We start from the raw sequence: 13,005 nt of genomic DNA on the forward strand, positions 1-13,005 counted from the left end.
AATAACTTTTATATACACCCAGTTGTAAGTTACATGTATTTACAATAACTTTTATATACACCCAGTTGTAAGTTATGTACAATAACTTTTATATACACCCAGTTGTAAGTTGTGTACAATAACTTTTATATACACCCAGTTGTAAGTTATGTACAATAACCTTTATATACACCCAATTGTATGTTATGTACAATAACTTTTATATACACCCAGTTGTAAGTTACATGTATGTGCATTGTACAATAACTTTTATATACACCCAGTTGTAAGTTATGTACAATAACATTTATATACACCCAGTTGTAAGTTATATACAATAACTTTTATATACACCCAGTTGTAAGTTATGTACAATAACTTTTATATACACCCAATTGTATGTTATGTACAATAACTTTTATATACACCCAGTTGTAAGTTATGTACAATAACTTTTATATACACCCAATTGTATGTTATGTACAATAACTTTTATATACACCCAGTTGTAAGTTATGTACAATAACTTTTATATACACCCAATTGTATGTTATGTACAATAACTTTTATATACACCCAGTTGTAAGTTATGTACAATAACTTTTATATACACCCAGTTGTAAGTTATGTACAATAATTTTTATATACACCCAGTTGTAAGTTATGTACAATAACTTTTATATACACCCAATTGTATGTTATGTACAATAACTTTTATATACACCCATTTGTAAGTTATGTACAATAACTTTTATATACACCCAGTTGTAAGTTATGTACAATAATTTTTATATACACCCAGTTGTAAGTTATGTACAATAACTTTTATATACACCCAGTTGTAAGTTATGTACAATAACTTTTATAAACACCCAATTGTATGTTATATACAATAACATTTATATACACCCAGTTGTAAGTTATGTACAATAATTTTTATATACACCCAGTTGTAAGTTATGTACAATAACTTTTATATACACTCAGTTGTAAGTTATGTACAATAACTTTTATATACACCCAGTTGTATGTTATGTACAATAACTTTTATATACACCCAGTTGTATGTTATGTACAATAACTTTTATAAACACCCAGTTGTATGTTATGTACAATAACTTTTATAAACACCCAGTTGTATGTTATGTACAATAACTTTTATATACACCCAGTTGTATGTTGTGTACAATAACTTTTATATACACTCAGTTGTAAGTTATGTACAATAACTTTTATATACACCCAGTTGTAAGTTATGTACAATAACTTTTATATACACCCAGTTGTATGTTGTGTACAATAACTTTTATATACACCCAGTTGTAAGTTATGTACAATAACTTTTATATACACCCAGTTGTAAGTTATGTACAATAACTTTTATATACACCCAGTTGTAAGTTATGTACAATAACTTTTATATACACCCAGTTGTAAGTTATGTACAATAACTTTTATATACACCCAGTTGTAAGTTATGTACAATAACTTTTATATACACCCAGTTGTAAGTTATGTACAATAACTTTTATATACACCCAGTTGTAAGTTATGTACAATAACTTTTATATACACCCAGTTGTATGTTATGTACAATAACTTTTATATACACCCAGTTGTATGTTGTGTACAATAACTTTTATATACACTCAGTTGTAAGTTATGTACAATAACTTTTATATACACCCAGTTGTAAGTTATGTACAATAACTTTTATATACACCCAGTTGTATGTTGTGTACAATAACTTTTATATACACCCAATTGTATGTTATGTACAATAACTTTTATATACACCCAGTTGGAAGTTATGTACAATAACTTTTATATACACCCAATTGTATGTTATGTACAATAACTTTTATATACACCCAGTTGGAAGTTATGTACAATAACTTTTATATACACCCAATTGTATGTTATGTACAATAACTTTTATATACACCCAGTTGTAAGTTATGTACAATAACTTTTATATACACCCAGTTGTAAGTTATGTACAATAACTTTTATATACACCCAGTTGTATGTTGTGTACAATAACTTTTATATACACCCAGTTGTAAGTTATGTACAATAACTTTTATATACACCCAGTTGTAAGTTATGTACAATAACTTTTATATACACCCAGTTGTAAGTTATGTACAATAACTTTTATATACACCCAGTTGTAAGTTATGTACAATAACTTTTATATACACCCAGTTGTAAGTTATGTACAATAACTTTTATATACACCCAGTTGTAAGTTATGTACAATAACTTTTATATACACCCAGTTGTAAGTTATGTACAATAACTTTTATATACACCCAGTTGTATGTTATGTACAATAACTTTTATATACACCCAGTTGTATGTTGTGTACAATAACTTTTATATACACTCAGTTGTAAGTTATGTACAATAACTTTTATATACACCCAGTTGTAAGTTATGTACAATAACTTTTATATACACCCAGTTGTATGTTGTGTACAATAACTTTTATATACACCCAATTGTATGTTATGTACAATAACTTTTATATACACCCAGTTGGAAGTTATGTACAATAACTTTTATATACACCCAATTGTATGTTATGTACAATAACTTTTATATACACCCAGTTGGAAGTTATGTACAATAACTTTTATATACACCCAATTGTATGTTATGTACAATAACTTTTATATACACCCAGTTGTAAGTTATGTACAATAACTTTTATATACACCCAGTTGTAAGTTATGTACAATAACTTTTATATACACCCAGTTGTACAGCCGTTCCCGTAAATGCGTTCAGGTTTTATGGTCAAACATGTTTGATAAAGGCCACATTTAATCAAGTAACATCAACAACAAGTGAGATAAGTACCGTCTGTCCACCATGGGTGGGGACAGCCACGGAGATAAGTATATATACTATAAAACAGTGAGCGCCAAATTCAAACCACTCATTGCTCCCCCCCCCTCGTCATTGTCCACCAACTTGATGAATCCTGTACATGTGTTTAACCTGATAGTCTAGTCCTACATAAGTAGTAAGACGTCCCTTCCTTCTCCGAACGCGTGCACAGTGACGAACAGATTGACGAAATACAGTTTATATGTCTGTATGAATGAATGAATACATGTATCAATTCATTGGAAAGATGGTATTCATCTATACGTACATGTACATGTATTAAAACAAGTGAATATTTATGATTACTCATCATTGGGGATACTGAAGCAAATGGGGAAAACGTACAGACTGGGGACGTACTATTAATTGTAAACCACTGGCCTCTCTACGGCACTGTCCAAAACGTTTTAGACAAGATACACACAAAGTACATGAATACCGTGATGGTATGCATATTGACACCAATAATTTTCATTATAAAACACTTGTAAGTATACATGATCTTTATATAATGGAACAAAGGCGGGGACAAATTAATGAACCAATCTCATGCTCACATCGATACACTGTGAAATCAGTCTATCATTCAAATCGTTGAGATGACATACTTGTAGCTTGTGAAAATAGAGTGTTGCGTTTGTTTTGTTTGCTTGTGGCAGTGAAGAATGAGACAAGTTTCAAACAAAGACATTAGTGCCGGTAACTTTTCACCATGGGATCCAACATTCAATGACTGTTTACTGATTATAAATAATAATGAAAACTAGAAACTATCGCATGTACTTCGAATGATTTATTGTGTCGTCCAACATGCAACATGCAACACTCACACAAGTAGCACCCCTTTTACAAAACAGAGTCATCTGTCTGAAAATAGTTCATGTTTACTAGTTTATGCTCAAAAGTTGTGAGAATTTGGAAAAACATTACACAATATGCGATAGTTTCTAGGTTTCATCATAATTTCAAACTCAACTGCTTGTACGACATAAATCAGTGACGTTGCCTTGTCTTTCCCATCGCAAGTGTATGATACCTTCTATAGTGTAAATGCTACACATGATCTCTCCTTCCATCGCTCATTCCATTTTGGCTGTGTGCTGTGTCAGACAGATAATACAAATATACTTGTATCTGAGTATTCATGCTGTTTTTCACCAATTTTTTTATGATAGACTACACAATCTACATTCAAATATATACACCACTCACTTTCATTTTCACCAAAATTAAGATGTAACAATTCAAAATTCAAAGACCATCCCTACAGAGAAATGGTATGTGCTACAATCTTATGTTGGTTATCAGTACAGGAACAAAAGTCACATGTGTATGTTGACATGGTGAGATTAGCGAAGTATTTCACTGCAGTCAAATACGACAATGTACCCTGAAATGTAACTACCACTTCTACACAATGGGTTGGCAAGTAAGATTCACAACATGGCTTGCAGTTTATGTCGTAGATTGTTATGTCAAAGTCAAAATACATCAGTTGGTACTAGCATCATCATGTCAATTTGAAAACGGTTAACATTGAAAGTCTACCCCGACTATGCAGACGGAGATGGAAGAAACGTCTTATTCTGTCTGCAAGCAGGACTACCCTGTCACTATTAAGCTTCAGTCTGTTGTAGATGTAAATGAACTTCAGTGCTTCGGGAAGATTCTCTCTCAAGTACATGTAAAACTCTTACATATAAAATACATGATCGTTCTCCTGACGTTATACAGTTGTAATACATTACTCAAGTAGTGTAAGAACAGTCCACACTCCGAGAGTTTATTTTAGAACATGACAAATACAGTATAAACGAGGCCTAACCTAATCAGTTGCATACGCTGTTGTTTTGTGTCAGTTACATGTATATCTTGCTGTCTCTGTTATACAAGCAAAGGCATTGCTCTTTATTCGCCAGGAAGAAAAATATATACACATATATATATGTGCTGTGATGGGCAACAAATGTGATGTTGTCAATGCTACAATTTGTAAGTGAACGTGTGGATTTCAACATGTACGCGATAAGAATATTTCCACCGCAAAGGCGATGAGTCTCTCATACGAAGAACTCAGAGTGTAAGGCAGTGCCATTGTCGTCAGTTTACAAAGTTTTCGACATGTAACTCTTGTTATGATGTTACACAAACTTACGGTAATACACACTCTCATTAAATCCAAATTTTCTATGGAGTTTATTCGTCAATATTGTTGTAGTGTGTGAAGTGCATAAGAATCAATCTGGCGTTCAACCTCGATGTTGTTGTGTAAGCGACAGTGTTGACAAAACAACATACACATGTACGTGATGTACAGCAAATGCCCCTGGCCGGTTGGCGGCAGTCACGTCAATTTGTGTGTGGGTAAACACTAAAACTTAGAAAGTCACCAAAATAGACGAAAAAACCCTCAAAACCGCGCAAGACGCTACAATTATTGCAGCTATTTTTGTGTTGATTGTATGGGATTTGTATGGGGTAAAATTCATGAACTGTTGGCGAGGACACGTGGCCTGTACTAGCTAGGTTTAACGGTTGATTATGGTGTATAACAGTTCCGAATGGAAAGCTAGGCCGCAGACAGACTAGCTGTTTGCTTATTGACGTGGGATTGATCTAAACCTGGATGTTTTCATGATCTAAACTCTGTCGAGAGATTGACTAACGTCCTCTCAACATAGTAGTCAGTACAACATGTAGCAACCCAGTGATGGCTTCAAACTACTTTTTAAATCTCTCGCTCATCGAATTTTCAAAGTATTTTTATGTTCCCAACTTTCCACATATGGTTTTGCATGTAATAATTGTAAGGAATGTTCTCTCGATCTCATAAGTGTAAAACTTTTTGTGTCTTAAGTTTCGATCATTTCATGTGATGAAACTTATTAAAAGACAATACTACTAACAATATCATGCATTTTTTCTGTACAAATGATGAATTACATTTGAATGAGTATTCAAGGCAATCAAGTTTGCTAAATAAGTTACATTTTGTATGTGTACTGTATGGGTCGGGTTGTTTGAATTTCCCGCTCACTGTTTACAGTATGAGTCAGCATGGTTGCGCCCACCCATTATGGATAGATGGTACTTATCTCTGTTTTTGTTGATGTTACTTGTTTCAATGTGGCTATTTTCAAACATGTTTGACCATAAAACCTGAACGCATTTACGGGAACGGCTGTAAGTTGTGTACAATAACTTTTATATACACCCAGTTGTATGTTATGTACAATAACTTTTATAAACACCCAGTTGTAAGTTATGTACAATAACTTTTATATACACCCAGTTGTAAGTTATGTACAATAACTTTTATAAACACCCAGTTGTATGTTATGTACAATAACTTTTATATACACCCAGTTGTAAGTTATGTACAATAACTTTTATAAACACCCAATCTGTAATAAATGTTGTAGTTCTATCTAGTGTAGATGTAACTGGTGTCTGTAATAAATGTTGTAGTTCTATCTAGTGTAAATGTAACTGGTGTCTGTAATAAATGTTGTAGTTCTATCTAGTGTAGATGTAACTGGTGTCTGTAATAAATGTTGTAGTTCTATCTAGTGTAGATGTAACTGGAGTCTGTAATAAATGTTGTAGTTCTATCTAGTGTAGATGTAACTGGAGTCTGCAATAAATGTTGTAGTTCTATCTAGTGTAGATGTAACTGGTGTCTGTAATAAATGTTGTAGTTCTATCTAGTGTAGATGTAACTGGTGTCTGTAATAAATGTTGTAGTTCTATCTAGTGTAGATGTAACTGGAGTCTGTAATAAATGTTGTAGTTCTATCTAGTGTAGATGTAACTGGTGTCTGTAATAAATGTTGTAGTTCTATCTAGTGTAGATGTAACTGGTGTCTGTAATAAATGTTGTAGTTCTATCTAGTGTAGATGTAACTGGTGTCTGTAATAAATGTTGTAGTTCTATCTAGTGTAGATGTAACTGGTGTCTGTAATAAATGTTGTATTTCTATCTAGTGTAGATGTATCTGGAGTCTGTAATAAATGTTGTAGTTCTATCTAGTGTAGATGTAACTGGTGTCTGTAATAAATGTTGTAGTTCTATCTAGTGTAGATGTAACTGGTGTCTGTAATAAATGTTGTAGTTCTATCTAGTGTAGATGTAACTGGTGTCTGTAATAAATGTTGTAGTTCTATCTAGTGTAGATGTAACTGGTGTCTGTAATAAATGTTGTAGTTCTATCTATCTAGTGTAGATGATGTAACTGGAGTCTGTAATAAATGTTGTAGTTCTATCTAGTGTAGATGTAACTGGAGTCTGTAATAAATGTTGTAGTTCTATCTAGGGTAGATGTAACTGGTGTCTGTAATAAATGTTGTAGTTCTATCTAGTGTAGATGTAACTGGTGTCTGTAATAAATGTTGTAGTTCTATCTATCTAGTGTAGATGATGTAACTGGAGTCTGTAATAAATGTTGTAGTTCTATCTAGTGTAGATGTAACTGGTGTCTGTAATAAATGTTGTAGTTCTATCTAATGTAGATGTAACTGGTGTCTGCAATAAATGTTGTAGTTCTATCTAGTGTAGATGTATCTGGAGTCTGTAATAAATGTTGTAGTTCTATCTAGTGTAGATGTAACTGGAGTCTGTAATAAATGTTGTAGTTCTATCTAGTGTAGATGTAACTGGAGTCTGTAATAAATGTTGTAGTTCTATCTAGTGTAGATGTAACTGGTGTCTGTAATAAATGTTGTAGTTCTATCTATCTAGTGTAGATGTAACTGGTGTCTGTAATAAATGTTGTAGTTCTATCTAGTGTAGATGATGTAACTGGAGTCTGTAATAAATGTTGTAGTTCTATCTAGTGTAGATGTAACTGGTGTCTGTAATAAATGTTGTAGTTCTATCTAGTGTAGATGTAACTGGTGTCTGTAATAAATGTTGTAGTTCTATCTAGTGTAGATGTAACTGGAGTCTGTAATAAATGTTGTAGTTCTATCTAGTGTAGATGTAACTGGTGTCTGTAATAAATGTTGTAGTTCTATCTAGTGTAGATGTAACTGGTGTCTGTAATAAATGTTGTAGTTCTATCTAGTGTAGATGTAACTGGTGTCTGTAATAAATGTTGTAGTTCTATCTAGTGTAGATGTAACTGGTGTCTGTAATAAATGTTGTAGTTCTATCTAATGTAGATGTAACTGGTGTCTGCAATAAATGTTGTAGTTCTATCTAGTGTAGATGTATCTGGAGTCTGTAATAAATGTTGTAGTTCTATCTAGTGTAGATGTAACTGGTGTCTGTAATAAATGTTGTAGTTCTATCTAGTGTAGATGTAACTGGTGTCTGTAATAAATGTTGTAGTTCTATCTAGTGTAGATGTAACTGGTGTCTGTAATAAATGTTGTAGTTCTATCTAGTGTAGATGTAACTGGTGTCTGTAATAAATGTTGTAGTTCTATCTAGTGTAGATGTAACTGGTGTCTGTAATAAATGTTGTAGTTCTATCTAGTGTAGATGTAACTGGTGTCTGTAATAAATGTTGTAGTTCTATCTATCTAGTGTAGATGTAACTGGTGTCTGTAATAAATGTTGTAGTTCTATCTATCTAGTGTAAATGTAACTGGTGTCTGTAATAAATGTTGTAGTTCTATCTATCTATCTAGTGTAAATGTAACTGGTGTCTGTAATAAATGTTGTAGTTCTATCTAATGTAGATGTAACTGGTGTCTGTAATAAATGTTGTAGTTCTATCTAGTGTAGATGTAACTGGTGTCTGTAATAAATGTTGTAGTTCTATCTAGTGTAGATGTAACTGGTGTCTGTAATAAATGTTGTAGTTCTATCTAGTGTAGATGTAACTGGAGTCTGTAATAAATGTTGTAGTTCTATCTAGTGTAGATGTAACTGGTGTCTGTAATAAATGTTGTAGTTCTATCTAGTGTAGATGTAACTGGTGTCTGTAATAAATGTTGTAGTTCTATCTAGTGTAGATGTAACTGGTGTCTGTAATAAATGTTGTAGTTCTATCTAGTGTAGATGTAACTGGTGTCTGTAATAAATGTTGTAGTTCTATCTAATGTAGATGTAACTGGTGTCTGTAATAAATGTTGTAGTTCTATCTAGTGTAGATGTAACTGGAGTCTGTAATAAATGTTGTAGTTCTATCTAGTGTAGATGTAACTGGTGTCTGTAATAAATGTTGTAGTTCTATCTAGTGTAGATGTAACTGGAGTCTGTAATAAATGTTGTAGTTCTATCTAGTGTAGGTGTAACTGGCGTCTGTAATAAATGTTGTAGTTCTATCTAGTGTAGATGTAACTGGAGTCTGTAATAAATGTTGTAGTTCTATCTAGTGTAGATGTATCTGGAGTCTGTAATAAATGTTGTAGTTCTATCTAGTGTAGATGTAACTGGCGTCTGTAATAAATGTTGTAGTTCTATCTAGTGTAGATGTAACTGGAGTCTGTAATAAATGTTGTAGTTCTATCTAATGTAGATGTAACTGGTGTCTGTAATACATGTTGTAGTTCTATCTAGTGTAGATGTAACTGGTGTCTGTAATAAATGTTGTAGTTCTATCTAATGTAGATGTAACTGGTGTCTGTAATAAATGTTGTAGTTCTATCTAGTGTAGATGTAACTGGTGTCTGTAATAAATGTTGTAGTTCTATCTAGTGTAGATGTAACTGGTGTCTGTAATAAATGTTGTAGTTCTATCTAGTGTAGATGTAACTGGTGTCTGTAATAAATGTTGTAGTTCTATCTAGTGTAGATGTAACTGGTGTCTGTAATAAATGTTGTAGTTCTATCTATCTAGTGTAGATGTAACTGGAGTCTGTAATAAATGTTGTAGTTCTATCTAGTGTAGATGTAACTGGTGTCTGTAATAAATGTTGTAGTTCTATCTAGTGTAGATGTAACTGGAGTCTGCAATAAATGTTGTAGTTCTATCTAGTGTAGATGTAACTGGAGTCTGCAATAAATGTTGTAGTTCTATCTAGTGTAGATGTATCTGGTGTCTGTAATAAATGTTGTAGTTCTATCTAGTGTAGATGTATCTGGTGTCTGTAATAAATGTTGTAGTTCTATCTAGTGTAGATGTAACTGGAGTCTGCAATAAATGTTGTAGTTCTATCTAGTGTAGATGTAACTGGAGTCTGTAATAAATGTTGTAGTTCTATCTAGTGTAGATGTATCTGGTGTCTGTAATAAATGTTGTAGTTCTATCTAGTGTAGATGTAACTGGAGTCTGTAATAAATGTTGTAGTTCTATCTAGTGTAGATGTAACTGGTGTCTGTAATAAATGTTGTAGTTCTATCTAGTGTAGATGTAACTGGTGTCTGTAATAAATGTTGTAGTTCTATCTAGTGTAGATGTAACTGAAGTCTGTAATAAATGTTGTAGTTCTATCTAGTGTAGATGTAACTGGTGTCTGTAATAAATGTTGTAGTTCTATCTATCTAGTGTAGATGTAACTGGTGTCTGTAATAAATGTTGTAGTTCTATCTAGTGTAGATGTAACTGGTGTCTGTAATAAATGTTGTAGTTCTATCTAGTGTAGATGTAACTGGAGTCTGTAATACATGTTGTAGTTCTATCTAGTGTAGATGTAACTGGTGTCTGTAATAAATGTTGTAGTTCTATCTAGTGTAGATGTAACTGGAGTCTGTAATACATGTTGTAGTTCTATCTAGTGTAGATGTAACTGGTGTCTGTAATAAATGTTGTAGTTCTATCTAGTGTAGATGTAACTGAAGTCTGTAATAAATGTTGTAGTTCTATCTAGTGTAGATGTAACTGGTGTCTGTAATAAATGTTGTAGTTCTATCTAGTGTAGATGTAACTGGAGTCTGTAATAAATGTTGTAGTTCTATCTAGTGTAGATGTAACTGGAGTCTGTAATACATGTTGTAGTTCTATCTAGTGTAGATGTAACTGGTGTCTGTAATAAATGTTGTAGTTCTATCTAGTGTAGATGTAACTGGAGTCTGTAATACATGTTGTAGTTCTATCTAGTGTAGATGTAACTGGTGTCTGTAATAAATGTTGTAGTTCTATCTAGTGTAGATGTAACTGAAGTCTGTAATAAATGTTGTAGTTCTATCTAGTGTAGATGTAACTGGAGTCTGTAATAAATGTTGTAGTTCTATCTAGTGTAGATGTAACTGGTGTCTGTAATAAATGTTGTAGTTCTATCTAGTGTAGATGTAACTGGAGTCTGTAATAAATGTTGTAGTTCTATCTAGTGTAGATGTAACTGGTGTCTGTAATAAATGTTGTAGTTCTATCTAGTGTAGATGTAACTGGAGTCTGCAATAAATGTTGTAGTTCTATCTAGTGTAGATGTAACTGGAGTCTGTAATAAATGTTGTAGTTCTATCTAGTGTAGATGTAACTGGAGTCTGTAATAAATGTTGTAGTTCTATCTAGTGTAGATGTAACTGGTGTCTGTAATAAATGTTGTAGTTCTATCTAGTGTAGATGTAACTGGAGTCTGCAATAAATGTTGTAGTTCTATCTAGTGTAGATGTAACTGGAGTCTGTAATAAATGTTGTAGTTCTATCTAGTGTAGATGTAACTGGAGTCTGCAATAAATGACAAGTGAAACCTCCATTCCTTTATTGTACGTTTATGCTGTATCATTTTAATTTGTTTTGAACTTTGAATTTAGAAATTTGAATGAGATTTATTTTAGTGAAATCTATTGTCTTATCTGGAATTTTTTTTTGTTATTGCAGCAAAAATGAGGATGACGAAGATACAATTAAATTTCTTTTAGGCAAGTATTTTCAGTATTTGAAGTACTTTTGTTGGTAATTTGCAAGTACTTTGTACATCATTTTGTTGCCAAATATATACAAATATACTATGAATTGTGACACAAATTATATTAGAAATTTATGTTAACCTCTTCATTGCATTACAAGTATGATTATGATTTAACTAGTCAGTCAGTCAGTCAGTCAGTCAGTCAGTCAGTCAGTCAGTCAGTCTGTCAGTCAGTGTGTTCATGAATGTATAATATGGTTGACTAACTACATGTAAATAATTCTTACAATATGTATATATTTTTGTATATAGCATCAGACTGTCATTTAGGTTATGTAGAGAAGGATGCTATCAGAGGTAGAGACTCACTGGTTACATTTGAAGAGGTTTTACAACGAGCCCAACAACACAAGGTATGTGTACCACTAGCCCAACAACACAAGGTTATTACAAGGTAGTTTGTGTTATTATAACAGTAGTTTGTGTTATTATAACAGTAGTTTGTGTTATTATAACAATAGTTTGTGTTATTGTAACAGTAGTTTGTGTTATTATAACAGTAGTTTGTGTTATTATAACAATAGTTTGTGTTATTATAACAATAGTTTGTGTTATTATAACAGTAGTTTGTGTTATTGTAACAATAGTTTGTGTTATTATAACAGTAGTTTGTGTTATTATAACAATAGTTTGTGTTATTGTAACAGTAGTTTGTGTTATTATAACAGTAGTTTGTGTTATTATAACAGTAGTTTGTGTTATTATAACAATAGTTTGTGTTATTATAACAGTAGTTTGTGTTATTATAACAGTAGTTTGTGTTATTATAACAGTAGTTTGTGTTATTATAACAATAGTTTGTGTTATTATAACAGTAGTTTGTGTTATTATAACAGTAGTTTGTGGTATTATACTAGTAGTTTGTGTTATTATGACAGTAGTTTGTGTTATTATAACAATAGTTTGTGTTATTATAACAGTAGTTTGTGTTATTATAACAGTAGTTTGTGGTATTATACTAGTAGTTTGTGTTATTATAACAGTAGTTTGTGTTATTATAACAATAGTTTGTGTTATTATAACAGTAGTTTGTGTTATTATAACAGTAGTTTGTGGTATTATACTAGTAGTTTGTGTTATTATGACAGTAGTTTATGTTATTATAACAATAGTTGATGTTATTATAACAGTAGTTTGTGTTATTATAACAATAGTTTGTGTTATTATAACAATAGTTTGTGTTATTATAACAGTAGTTTGTGTTATTGTAACAATAGTTTGTGGTATTATACTAGTAGTTTGTGTTATTATGACAGTAGTTTATGTTATTATAACAATAGTTGATGTTATTATAACAGTAGTTTGTGTTATTATAACAGTAGTTTGTGTTAT

The 13,005-nt window shown here is 31.8% G+C and overlaps 1 protein-coding gene across 4 annotated transcripts in view; it reads left to right on the forward strand.

Moving 5' to 3' along the window:
• The window catches only part of LOC144440294 (double-strand break repair protein MRE11-like), a 145,095-nt gene that overhangs the window by 2,880 nt on the left and 129,210 nt on the right, over positions 1-13,005 (forward strand). For all 4 annotated transcript variants that reach the window (XM_078129653.1, XM_078129654.1, XM_078129655.1 and 1 more), the window contains exons 2-3: positions 11,583-11,623; positions 11,926-12,026. In XM_078129653.1, the coding sequence (XP_077985779.1) occupies positions 11,583-11,623; positions 11,926-12,026 (142 nt within the window). The remainder of the gene's footprint in view (positions 1-11,582; positions 11,624-11,925; positions 12,027-13,005) is intronic.

The sequence above is a fragment of the Glandiceps talaboti genome, chromosome 9, assembly GCF_964340395.1.
Source record: "Glandiceps talaboti chromosome 9, keGlaTala1.1, whole genome shotgun sequence".
Taxonomy (NCBI): Eukaryota; Metazoa; Hemichordata; class Enteropneusta; family Spengelidae; genus Glandiceps; species Glandiceps talaboti.